The 13454-nt window shown below is 35.0% G+C and overlaps 1 protein-coding gene across 2 annotated transcripts in view; it reads left to right on the top strand.

The window, feature by feature from the left end:
• The window catches only part of SGCZ (sarcoglycan zeta), a 199226-nt gene extending 186760 nt beyond the window's left edge, over positions 1 to 12466 (top strand). For both annotated transcript variants that reach the window (XM_035539598.1, XM_035539589.1), the window contains 2 exons: positions 446 to 569; positions 12272 to 12466. In XM_035539598.1, the coding sequence (XP_035395491.1) occupies positions 446 to 569; positions 12272 to 12466 (319 nt within the window). The remainder of the gene's footprint in view (positions 1 to 445; positions 570 to 12271) is intronic.
• Positions 12467 to 13454: the final 988 nt, after the last annotated feature.

The following is a 13454-nucleotide window of genomic DNA, read 5'->3' as shown; positions in this document are numbered from 1 at the left end:
TTATTTAAAACTTTTTAAGTGTTTTGTTTTATTTTTATTTAGCTGAACACTTGCCACCTGTCACTAAGCAGACTATAGTTATTAAACTGACATTACGGTAGCACTCACATTGACACATGGAATCTTAAGTACCTATACTTCAGTATTAGTACAGTCAACTAAATTACGTACTAATACGTGCAAACATCACCAAGCAAACAGCCTTATATCAGTATATGCCTGAATGCTGTCCTAAATAGGAATAGATTTTAACACAGATTTAGTTTTCAATTCTCTGGGCTATAGAGAACAGTGAGAGAATTACATGTAAAATAACTGACTTCTCTACCTTTCAAAATACATTTCTATTTACAAGCATTGTGAAACTGTAGTTTTTAGGGCCAGTTGTTTTTTTCAGTGGTTTGATTCAGTGCATTTTTTCTCAATGGTTGTTTTTGTCTTTCAGACTTGAATCTCCCACTAGATCCTTGGTGATGGAAGCACCCAGGGGAGTGCAAGTCAATGCAGCTGCAGGAGACTTAAAGGCCACGTGTAGGAAAGAACTGCACTTACAGTCTACAGAAGGGGAGGTAAGCTCAGCTGGCTGAAAAATGTTCTCCGTCGTCTCTGCCAAGCATAATACAAATAATGGAAGGGTAGTTTATTCAGCAGCACAGTAAACATCACAAAGAATGTTCTGCATTTGCCTACATTAAAATCATTTTGGTTTGGCATGTTCAGTTACTATTACTTATTTGCTTTTTGTAAATATTTGATTCATTAAATTTCATTCACATTGAAAAAAGTTAAATAGATATAGATAAAAATATTTTTTACTATATCAGTCAAGAAAAAGGCTACCCAGTCCTCCAGCTTGTCCCTGGGACAGAGATCACTAAGTGTTGGTGGTAAAATGTTATTTTGAATGAATCTGACAAAGAGAGAGAAGTTTGGATTAATTTGTTCTAATACCTTATTAAACTATGATACAGTGTTTCAACAAATCTGCTCTACATGCTGCTTATGTATTCTTTAACTGTTAATATATCTGAAAGAGAAAGAGTACTTCAATGGACTGTTCACTGTATGGTTTCATCAGTATCAGGATCAACTTGACAAAAGATTTTGTTATAGATTCCTCATGTGTAAACCTATATGAAATCATGAAAACACTGTTGAATTGTGTCACTGTTTTGTTTGCCAATCCATGAATGGCAGAAATGCAGGAAACATGACTCGTATGAGTCCTTTCATCTTCATTCCTTAAAATGATATAAAGACTAAGAAGAAAAAAAAAAAAAGAAATAAAAAAACACCTGTGCAAGTCTATTAAAGGTTCCCAGTTTCTTTTTAGACACTTTGGAAAAATATATAAATTTTTATTGTTCTCAGTGAAACTTGCCAGGTTACTGCACTTTTGGAAAATTGGATGTTTAATGTAAATATCTAACTGTGAATGGAGTTCTTTAGAAATTTTTTGCTTTTTGTTTTCGTATTTTGTATTTTCTACCAAATGTTCCCAGATGCTTTACAAGCTACCCAAATAAGCCTCAACAAACAAAAAGAGCATTCACATCTGTGACGGATAATCCCCTGCAATGCACACTCTTTGCATTGCAGTGTAAACAGGAACATTTTTGCCAATATGCTGCATCAAAGACCTACTTTGATAACAGTTTTCTATTGATGCAAGTACCTGTCCTGCATAATTAAAGCACAATATTTTCCTAATTGACAGTCTCAAATACTTATATATCAAATGCTATATTAAAATACCATATGCTGCATCTTATTTCTGAGTTGCTATAAGAGCTCTTCGCACAATCCCTTATCTTTACTTACCACCTCTTTAAATAGGAAGTCTCTGTTACTGTTTCCTAAAGTAGCCAAGCTATCATTAAGGAGAACCAAACTCTCTCTCATTGTTAAATTGAGGAAGAAAATTTGATTAAATAAAGGGAAAGTCCTCCTTCACCCTTGTGTTTTCTGTGCACAGTTTTATTGCAGGGGTTCCAGCTTCGCATTCCTCTCCATAAATCCATACCTGGCCCAACCTAGTATGTTTCCTACATTAATTACATTAATTACAAATTTTGTTCACATAGACTTTTTCTAGAATCGATTTCTTTGTTCTTTCTCTTCATGATTCTATGATATTTCCCTTCAGAAAAGTAATACTCAAATGAAAAAGAAAATAACCAGAAAGAAAGACTTTTACTTTCAATTTCCCATGATCTCTGAAGCAATGGTTGTATCTTTAATGTCTTGGTTTAGCACCATGGATCTCTATGTTGCTTTGTACAAACATTTAATCTGGAGATTCATCAGGTATTTTTGCCTGTATCAAAGCTCTGAGTGTATTGCATGACTTCTGATTTTTCTTAAGTATTTACTACAACTCACTGAAAATGTATTTGGAAATAGTGTCCTTTGACCTCAGTTAGTCTTTAACAATAGAAATCCAAGAAAAGTTAAAATGACTATGTTCTGACTGTATTTGTATTATCAAGAACTGGAATTCAGTTAAGTATTAAATTCTTTATGGAAAAAATAATGATAGTATAAAGCAGGCTTTGCTGAACTTCATATTAAAAATATTTTTTATATTCCTGGACATGGTAAGACTGTATATCTATGTGATTTCCAGCATACATGTTAGATTGATAGATTTGAGAAAAGCTACCAACCTTTCCACACCCTTTTCCAGGTAGTTTTTGTCTGAACACACGTATCTGAGAAAGTTCAAGGTGTCTGACTATCTCTTCAGTACTGACAGTTCCAGCAAGATCTTTAAAAGAACAGTCCCCTAAGGAGAGAAATTCCATCCTGAGATCTTACCAATGCCTTCATAGTCTACTGTTTTACCTCTTAACCTGGAGAGGGTCAGAGGAAATTGCAGAAACACTGTGGAAGGCATGTGATAAGCTTCCACAACATCACTGATTGTGCAAGGTTACCTTAACCACTTTAGGGTATTACAGCCTGGTGTGAGGAACCTTGTGTAAAAATCTGATGGACAAATGTCTATAACAACGTACTGATTGGAGTCAATGCTTGAAGTCCAACAGATAACATCACAGATTGGTAGGCAATGTGGAAAAAAATGTAAGGACTTTACCATATCCAATTATTAAGAAAACATTCTAAAACAAAACAAGGTATCTGTGTCAAAAAATAACCTTCATTTTAGCCTGAAAATGTATGCGTTATCAGTTAGGTTTCTTTCATGAAGGAATGAATGTTGTCTTTGTGAACTGGATCTGGATAAATGAACCATATTTGTGCTAAGATACTTTTTCTACTAGAAAAAATACATTTTTGTATTATTTCCATACTAGTCAAATACTTTAACTTTTCCAAGCTTATTCAATAAGGCATCAGATACACGAACTGATATTTTCCTTCTATAGCATAATTATTACCCTATCATGCCAGGAAATATTTATGTCAAATCTGGAATCAATCAATTTTAGCCATGTAGAAGAACATTATGAATTTACTTTGGATTAATCTATGAAACATATATTTTCCTTTTACTTAAGAATAACTTCAGAATATTTTTTTGAAGAACATAAATATTTACAAAATAATTTTCCTGTAGCTTTATTTCTCATGCAGTATAATCTTTGGCCTCCCACATCACAAACTGAAAGCCTGTGAAAGCATTCTCAGTTCTGCTGCTTGATACATTTTCTTTTTATTTACTGCAGTATTATAATAATCCTTTTAGTCATATTATGCATTATAATGCATGATCTCAGACTGAATACTGGGGGCTGTAATTTCTATTCAGATTCTGCTGCCCTTTATAAAGCTCTTGAGCTGCACCCTTGCGAGTCAAGGCATCAGCAGAATCCTTTGATTCAATTATAGCTTGGCATTTAATTGTGAACTATGTATTATTCTATAAATAAACCATAACCAATGGTTTAAAGCAGCAATCATTTACAAGCAAAATGCAATGTAAAGCTCCAGGCTCTAGCTGAATCTATTGGTTCACATAAGAAGAAAAAGAACATTTATTGTCTGGAAATTCAGTATAATGACTGCTAGTTGACTACTGCTTCTTTCACATATAAACACATTGTAAAAGTACAGATCAATTTTAAATTCTGTAGATACTAGATTTTGCTCAACATAAAAATCTGCAGAGCTGTACCTGAAATACATTATGATGTAATGACGACATGCTTAAATGATCATATGATGCTGTTCGCTGATTGGTCCAGCTACTAATTTTAAGGGTTTTTAAATACATCACCCTTTGAAAGCAAAGGCTGTTAACTAGCCTCAGCTCTTCTGAGGGTTGTGCAGCTGCTATGTGGTTTTGCAAACAGTTTCCAGGTAAACTAAGCTCTGAATTTTCACCACATCCCATTGATTAGCAAAGACCAAGTAAATAAAAGGAGAAAGATGTACTGAGGTTTCTCATTTTTTTATAAACATATTCGTATTAGTAACCCTGTCTGTGACTTTCCTCCTATTTACTTCTTTATCCTCTTTTATTTCTCTGTCAGATTGCACTCGTTCATTGCATGGTTTGTGGATGATATTTGGTTGCTTCTAGCATAATGAGAGTGATCCCTCGGCAAGGCTTATAGCTGTCACGTTAAAGTGAGCAATACTCTTTAACAGAAAAAGTTTACACAAAATCAGTGTACTGGACAAGAGAGAAACCAAGTTTATATTAACCATTTGAGTGCCACTCTAGCATGCACCCATGATTCTTTTGTAGGGGCAACAAACACGTTAATACTAGCTTTCACTATATAATCCTATCCTGTTCTTTTAAGTCCAAAAGATATATTTAATACAGAGATTAACATTTAACAAAAGTTAAATCTTCACTTTTAAATCCAGCCAACAGTACTGTTTTAAAGCTTTGGTTTGGGTGTTTTTCAGTTCTAAAACAGAAAATATATATATATTTAATTAACTAAATAAACTGAAATGGAATTACCTTTCTGCAAGCCATTTGCCATGAATATGGAGGAATGACCAATCAACAGCAACAACATTTCCCAAATTGGTTCAGTTCAGCTGAGTTATATTTGCAAAAACAAATTTAAGTGCTTTATATGGATGAAGTAAGTACAATAAGAAATAAGCAATGGTATGCTGTAGAGCTTGAAGATCCAGTTAATTCATAAAAAATGTCTAGCAATTGTGCTGCATTTTGTTTTCAAAGTCCTTTTTTTGTTAGTATTAACCAGTTAACTTGTGACAGCTGTCTGCAAGGAAAGTGATTAGTGAAAAGAAAATTCTCTGTATTTTTTAATAATTAATTTCTATGGAAAGGAGGGTTTTAAGACTTCTATAAAGCTATTTTGACAGGTATTTAAAAATATTAAGATGGCATGTTATTTTTAAACAATATTTAAAAGTTTTTTATGTTTAAGTAAATTTGCGGTAAAAAACTTCATGTTGAAATCTATAATCAAAATGTTCTGAAACTACAAAACCAAATGTGTTTTAATTAACATCACCCATTTTGAACTGCTTGTCCACAAGCAAATTTAGAAGACCAACACCACAAGCAATTTTATTAGAAAGAGAAAAAGTAACAATGAATAATTTATTTTATAAATGAAACATTTTCCCATGAATATGACATTTTAATCTAGTTCTGATTTGCATGGTAATTAATTAATAAGATTTTGTACTCAGTAAACTGAGCACAAATATTCCAAATACATGTCTTTCTCTTTCTGCTTTGGGTATATAAATCACAAAGAAGTCACATCTGTCCCACATAAATCATATAGAAGTCACATCTGTCACATTTAATGAAATTGCAAAGACTTCTAACATCATTTAGATTTTGATTCTGTGAATTGTTGCATATGAGACAATCATTGACATACCATAAGTGCTGGAGCTTGTAAACTTCTACTGGTCACCATTCACAACAACCCCATTTAATCACCCTTGAAACTGAAAGAATAAATATACTGGAAAGTTTCTGCTTCTGTAGCCACCAATATAAATTGTAGTGGAGTTATAACTCAAATGATGCAATATACGCAAAACATAAATTCTTCCATTCTCAGAGCAGCTATTATACAATAGTACATTTAACATATATATGCATTAGTTTTCAAATCACTTGCAGTTGGCAGTGATTCCAGGAATACTATCAAGTAGGGAACTGGAGCAGCGTTAACAAAAGATGGCTCTGTCGAGGTGTGTCATGTATAATCTTGAGACAGAGAACATTCACTACACCAGACCACACTTTGGCCTAAAGCTCTCCTTTGTCTTCTGGTCAACTGATCATACTTCTGTAGAGAATGCATTTTCAATAAATGGGTTGTACTAGATCTTTTGGCCTTCTCTGAATATTTAGTACATCCAGTTTCATAGTAGTCATCACATTCATTTCAGTGTTTACCTGTTCCATAATAGAATTAATTGTTAAGACAGTTCATTGTTAATATATGGTTCCAGATATTGTGCCAGCATATGTTTAGACTTAACAGTATATATGCTATCAAGTTAATATTTTAATTTTCCATTAAAAATATTTGTTTCTTTTTCTCAAAGTTCTCTTTCAGATTTAATGGAAGGTACTTTAGGTGAATTATTTTTAAACAAATGTCAAAAACACAGGTAACTGTTAGAACAAATGGCCAATATGAACTAAAGTACTGCAGTTTATCCTGCACTTCATCTTCAGCTTGAATTTGAAAACATATCAGCAAATGAAAAATAAGTAGTTAGGAGTCTAGTGACCCAATCTATATAATGATATTTCTATGTATGCTTCCAATAGCATATGCAGAAGAGCAAAAAGACTAGACAAAAATCTTGCGTTGTTGTAATTCAAATTAATTCTGAAGAGCCTAATAGAATCCAAATGGTTTATGTAGTGAGATCTTATTGCACTGTCTCTTCATACTGGATGATGAACACCAACCTTTCAGCTTTCCTTCTTTCACATTTCCCCCAGTTTCCTGCCATTTCTTACCCACACTAGCTCTCAGTATGCCTTGCAGCTCTCTAACATTATCTGTCTAGTCTGACCATACTTAAATACAGAATTTTTTTCAGTATTTATAAATCTTAGCTCTTTAATTTGGGTGTACTTAAGCTATCATCTCCTCTGTTGTGAGGATGGGACCTCCTCTGTTGTGAGGTGAGGACCAGGGAGGTGATTGTTCCCCCATGCTCTGCTCTGGTGAGGCTGCACCTCAAGGACTGTGTTCAGTTTTGGGCCCCTCAAGACAAGAAGGACATTGAGGCCCTGGAGCGTGTCCAGAGAAGGGCTACGAAGCTGGTGAAGGGCCTGGAACACAAGTCCTCTGAGGAGCGGCTGAGGGAACTGGGGTTGTTTAGTCTGGAGAAGAGGAGGCTCAGGGGAGGCCTTATTGCTCTCTACAGCTACCTGAAAGGAAGTTGTGGGGAGCTGGGGGTTGGCCTCTTCTCACTGGTAACTAGCAATAGGACTAGAGAGAATGGCCTCAAGTTGCACCAGGGGAGGTTTAGGTTGGAAATTAGAGGACATTTCTTCTCAGAAAGAGTAGTCACGCATTGGAATGGGTTGCCCAGGGAGGTGGTGGAGTCACTGTCCCCAGGGATGTTTAAGAAAGGGTTGGATGTGATATTTAGAGATATGTCTTTGTGGGTAATATTGGTGGCAGGGGGACAGTTGGACCAGATGATCTTAAAGGTCTTTTCCAACCTTTATGATTCGATGATATAGTCAAGGACCCAGTGGAGAACTTTTATAAGATGTGGCTTGTATGAATATTGGATTCTTTACCTCATGCCTATATTGTGCCTGCTGAAAGTTCTCTCCTTCAATTATTTTATTTTTATTTTTTTGGTAGATATCTATATTTTCTGACTTGTCTTCCTCTCCTTCTCCTTGTCATTGTTCAGATAGGTTAACAGCACAGCCTGATGAGCAGATGACTTCCAAATCTCAGTTAATAAATACCACAGTCATCTTTGAAGTTCTAAACACTTGCACAAGGCACAGGCTAGGGCTAAGTAGATTTGCCAGGTTAGTTAGTTAGTCTTTGACATTTCTTTGAAGATACATATGCTTGCAGTCTTTTACATGTTCATATCTGCCAGTCAATAGCATTATCATTGCAGAGGCTTCTGCTAATTTGTAGAAATTACTGATTGCAAGCATTCTAAGTAGAGAAACCAAACAGTTGTACATCCTTTGCCATTTCATATAATACATCTTGATACCTTGCTACAACTGTCAACTCTTTTTCCAAAATACAGAACAGGAAATACTAAAATAATCTGATGAATATTTCATTCTAACTTCCTTAGAAATAGAAATAAATAGGTTCATTCTTCTGCTTCTTTCTCAACATCTTTGTTTCTCACATACATTACTCCTACGGGCCTGATGAAAATCAAAGCCTGTGTGTAAAATGTGCAAGATGAAATTCCTCAAGATTCATATTAGATAGCATAAAATACATGTAAAAAGAGTACAGTTTTTCCATTCCTTTCACACACACTATAGCCGTATTCTGTTCACTATTTTAGTTAATCAGAAATCAGGTCTATTTAAAACAAGTATAATACTAACATCTTTTTCTCATTCTTAAGATACACAAAATAAAGCAGGGATTTAGGATTTCTAAAACTAAAGTATACAGGGGGAATGATCCTGCTAAATGCTCAGCTTTCTGATATGAAACAGCATTTCTCAGAATAGCTGCTGCCTTTTCCATTTTGTACTTTCTCAATCAGTCTCCCACAATGTTTCAAGAATGGATAAAAGTTTTGGTTTTATCCTTTCATATTTATCTGCTGAGGTGTGAGAATCTCAGGAAGAGCATGACGGGTTGGCATAGCCTTGATGTATATGAAGTATTACATAGCTTATCTCCTACCTTTCACAGCACAAAAGATTAGAGAAACACCATGTATACAGGCACTTCCCTTAGCTACTAGCAACAGTGTTCCCTGGGAACGTAACACTCATCATTTTTTTGTCTTGCCACTTCCCTTCTCTTCAAACACCTCATAACAGCAGGCAGAAAAGGGTATGTAGCATAAGTTTTTCTGATGTTGGAAGACATTTCATCCATGAATTTCAGTTTTTAGCAAAAGATAGAAGGAGAGAGGCTATATCCTCAAACATGGACATCTGAAATTCCTTATATAGTGGGCTTCTATGCTGAAATATTTGGATCCCTCCTTAACTAATAGATAGCAATGTCACATCTGCAAATTTAGTCTTTTATTTTAGTCTTTTATCTGTAAATTTAGTATTTTAACATTGATCTTTTAACCTTGACTGCATATGTACACAGTAGGTTTTAATGCTGCCTTTTAGCCACCTTTATTAACCCTCTTCATCTTGGGCTTTCCCAGGGATTTGCTATAGGAGTCTGTTTAAATTGCACAGCCTTCCCAGCTTTCTGCAAAGGCACGGGGCTTGTCAGACTCACTGCAGCAGATACACCCTCACAAGAAGTCACATCAGTTTCTCTCAGATGTTGTGGGATGCTTGCTGGGACAAGATCTTTAAGATACCACTCAAGATTATGGCAGCAGAAAAATCTGAATTTCATCTGTACCACAGTGTGTAATTTGAAAGCACCAATAGAAATGCATGCACAGCTATGCTTGAAAATATAATTTAAATTAAGGAGCAAAATAACTGAGCACTGTATTGCAATGCACAATGGAGCAAGGTCCACTGGATTAAAGCCTTAGAGCAGTACAGTACAGAACATCTGTAATTAGGGGTTGCAGAATTGTAGCTGTCCTGATGTAAGAAAACATATAAGATTAATGAGTTCATAGAATAAAAGATAATAAAGTTCAAAGTGACTGAAAGATTTTGATCTTCTAGCCTGTTCTCTGGCATAACGTCCTCTCTTTTTTTTTTTTTTTGAATAAATTCATTTGAATCAAGACACGTCTTTTAGAACTCATTTAATTTAGATTTATATATTCCTCAAGCACCATGTTATCACATATATAATGTTCTAATATCTTGGTTTTTTTTCTTTTTTCACTTCACAAAAAAAAAAATAATAATAATCTTTTGCTTGCCTTCCATGATATTCTAAGTATATTAGGATTTACTGCAAATCAATGTTAAAAGTCCAAAAGGCTACTCAAGATTATTTTTTTAGAACTATTTGTAAAAGTTATCAAAAGCTGCTGATAAAAAGTATATGCCATTACTGGCTCCTGTTTAATATCCGTTTGAGTTACTGCTGAATTTGAAAGTATTTTATCGTGTTCTGACATCAGTGTTTGGTCTTTCTCCAAGTACAAAACCATGCTCTGAACACTATTCAGTATAAAAGATATGCTTATACTTACACTGAGCTTACACCGAAGAGTGTTACTGGGTTTTTATTCAATACTCTTGGTAACTCCGCTATTGCTATGATAATAGTGGACTTGTTAACATTTCTTTTATTCCTGGTATGAGAATTGAAAGAGTACTTTTTATTTTCTGTAACTCCACTTGACTGACAATTATGTCTTTTGTTTCCTTGTCACATTTTACCAATTCCTAGTTTCTCGTTTGCTTTCAAATTCTTTGTTTTGCCCATCTGTTATTTTCTTATTACGCTTGCTATAGTTACTTTCACATTTGCTCCTAGCAGAGCTGAATGTTCTTCATAGCAATCTTCTTCTGGGTTGTAATTCCAGTAGGACAATATTAAATTGTTCCCGATGCTGTCCACAGTTCTTCCATCTAAATTATTTCTGCTGGGCTTTTTGACTCCTAATTATTTCAGGTTTATGAAATTGGACTTTAAAAGCAACAGTGAGTGTATGCATTCCGTAGTCATATAAATTACAGAACAAAGATATCAGTTTGCTGTACTTCAGTATTGTAATCAATTCCTCTGTCAGTCAGGATAAGAATTAAGAAAGGCATCGTGCCAAGCAGTTGTCACCTGTGCCTCATAGATTCTTCCTTCTAGTGTAAATTCCCAGCAATGACAGCATCTTCCTCTGGGGGCAGGAGGCCTTGAAGGAGTTTATATTGTTTTCAGCTACTTTGAGCTTGTCATTTACAGTGCTTCTGCTGTGAATGGTAACATGAGTGTGCACCAGTCATTCTGTAGAATTTTATCCAGCTTCCTCTCCTCAAATTGTTCCCAGCCTGCTGTCCTTCACTTCTCTCCAGCAGGGGTTCAGTAGCGCTTCTGCAATGTTTTCCTGCCATATACCACTGGTTTTATTATAAAATAATGTTTGTTTCCTGTTGGAAACAGCAATGCATGTCATATCATTCCAGGTTTTTCACATGCACTGCCAACAGTGTGATATAATGGTGTCAAGTTGGCTTTGTTGATTTTCAACACCTTCAGTAGCAAATATTTAAGCAATTCACCTTTTCCTGTTTCATACTGTTATATGCAGGCTTCAAGCCATTTTATTTTGGTTCATAGTCTGTACCTGAGGTAATGACTGATTTGACTTTGGCTCTCATTTACTCCTTACATAAATAAAAAATGAACTTTAAGCAGCTGGAAGCTTATGTGTTTGTGCCAGTGGAGAACATGCATTTTTTGTGCTTTACTTATCTGATTTCATAATGATGTTTGTTCAAGACCCTGAAAATGTAACATATGTGTAAATATTACAGAACTCAATACAGATAGATGAAAATTACTGGTGTTTACAGTTTAATACTGTCTCTTGTTATTTCTAATGGAAGGAGATTAAAAAAAAACAGCAACAACATTTTTTAATCATATGCAATGTTCAGAAACAAATGGGAATAGCTTGATGACCTTCTTAATAAGACTTTAACCTGAAATCTTTTTTCCTCCTAATTTAGGTCAAATAAGCTCTTTATTTTGTGTGTATGACTATGCACCCTTATTTAATTATTCTCAGAATGTAGCTATTGTTAAGCCCCTACAGTTTAGCACAGTTCAGCACATATTTCCTGCTGCTTACAGGAACACACTGGGGAATGTGCTTTAATATCACTTCACACTTATTAAAATACAAACTCTTCCAGAGCAAGGATGTGCTACTGCCATGAATGAATAAATTTTAATCATAAAATGCACAAGTGAGAATTTAACCTGTTCAAGAATATTTTCTAAATGGTTTTGTATGACACTACTTGTATCTGAATAAACATGTTGGGTGAAATATTTGCATATACCGAAGTAGTGAGTATTAATGTGTATACAACTACACTGTTGAAAAACAACAAATATTGACAGCTTATGTATTTGTAAAATGCTGTGACCCTGCCTCAAAGTAAATTCTTTAAAATATATGTCGTGATGCTGAAAGAAATTTACTTATTCCTTTCTTTTCTTTCCTCTTGTAGATATTTTTAAATGCAGATACTATTCGCCTGGGAAATCTACCAGTGGGCTCCTTTTCCTCCTCTTCACCTAGCTCTTCAGCTCCTCGCCAGACTATCTATGAGCTCTGCGCCTGCCCCAATGGTAAACTTTATCTGTCCCCAGCAGGAGCAGGCTCCACATGTCAATCCAGTAGCAACATCTGCTTGTGGAGCTAGAAGGACTCCAATTTCTCCTCACACCAGAATAGCCTTTTGTTACTACCCCTCTGCTTCACAGTTCTGCTCGGTTTCCCTTGTGACAAGTTCGACGCTTCAAATGGCCTGCAGAGCAACTTCTTCCAGTGTAAGCAGGAATACAGCGCTGCCTTCTCTTGTGGTTTGTGTTACCACTCAACGTAGAGATGGGAGTGAGATATTCAGAAATCAATGTATTCTTCATCAGGAAACCTGGAACATAATATCACCTTTTGTCCAAAAGGGAGAATAACACAGGTGCCTTTGCTACATGAAGTGAAGCACATAGTTTTAGATTTTTGCAGGACCTGGATATGAACTGCACATATATATATACAGTACATAAACGAATTTGCCCAGAATCTGATGGTGAAATGAATTGGTTACCCCTGTATGATAAATAACTTTACTGTCTGAAAGCACAATTTTCCATTCATCTTTTTGGATGTAAACTTTTATCCCTGAATTTTAAAATTTTGAAGCATTGTGTGATGCTTGCTTTACTAAACAATTAAATTCAGTAAATGGTTTTTAACACAAAAAGAGACAGAATCCCTCCGTGAGTTTGGTTTCTTTAAAAGTGTGTTGTTACTCTTTGTCTACTAAGTCTAGGGTTTTGTACACTAGGTAAATTTTGAAAGTGCTCAGCAATATTACCTTTCAGAGTTAAAAAGATACCTGCTCTTGTTTGTCAGATCTGAATGGCCTTACATATTAATTTTGTGGCTACTGCATGTGAAGTGATTGCTTTCAGTAGAACATACAGTTTCTGGAAAAGAGCAGGGTAAAGAAGGAAATACTGTTGATGTGGTTTTTGATCAGTGTGTTGCTCTTCACAAGGTAATTATAATTGGCAAATGCAAAAAAAAAAAATCTTCAAAGGTACATCTTTTCCATTTTCTAGCTATGTCTAACTGCTGCCGTTTGAACACAGTACAAACATTAGTACTAATGCAGTGTGTAAAGCTGA

The sequence above is a fragment of the Cygnus atratus genome, chromosome 4 (genome assembly GCF_013377495.2).
Source record: "Cygnus atratus isolate AKBS03 ecotype Queensland, Australia chromosome 4, CAtr_DNAZoo_HiC_assembly, whole genome shotgun sequence".
Lineage (NCBI taxonomy): Eukaryota > Metazoa > Chordata > Aves > Anseriformes > Anatidae > Cygnus > Cygnus atratus.
The sequence above is the reverse complement of the archived record's forward strand: the minus strand, read 5'-3'. Positions and strand labels throughout refer to the sequence as shown.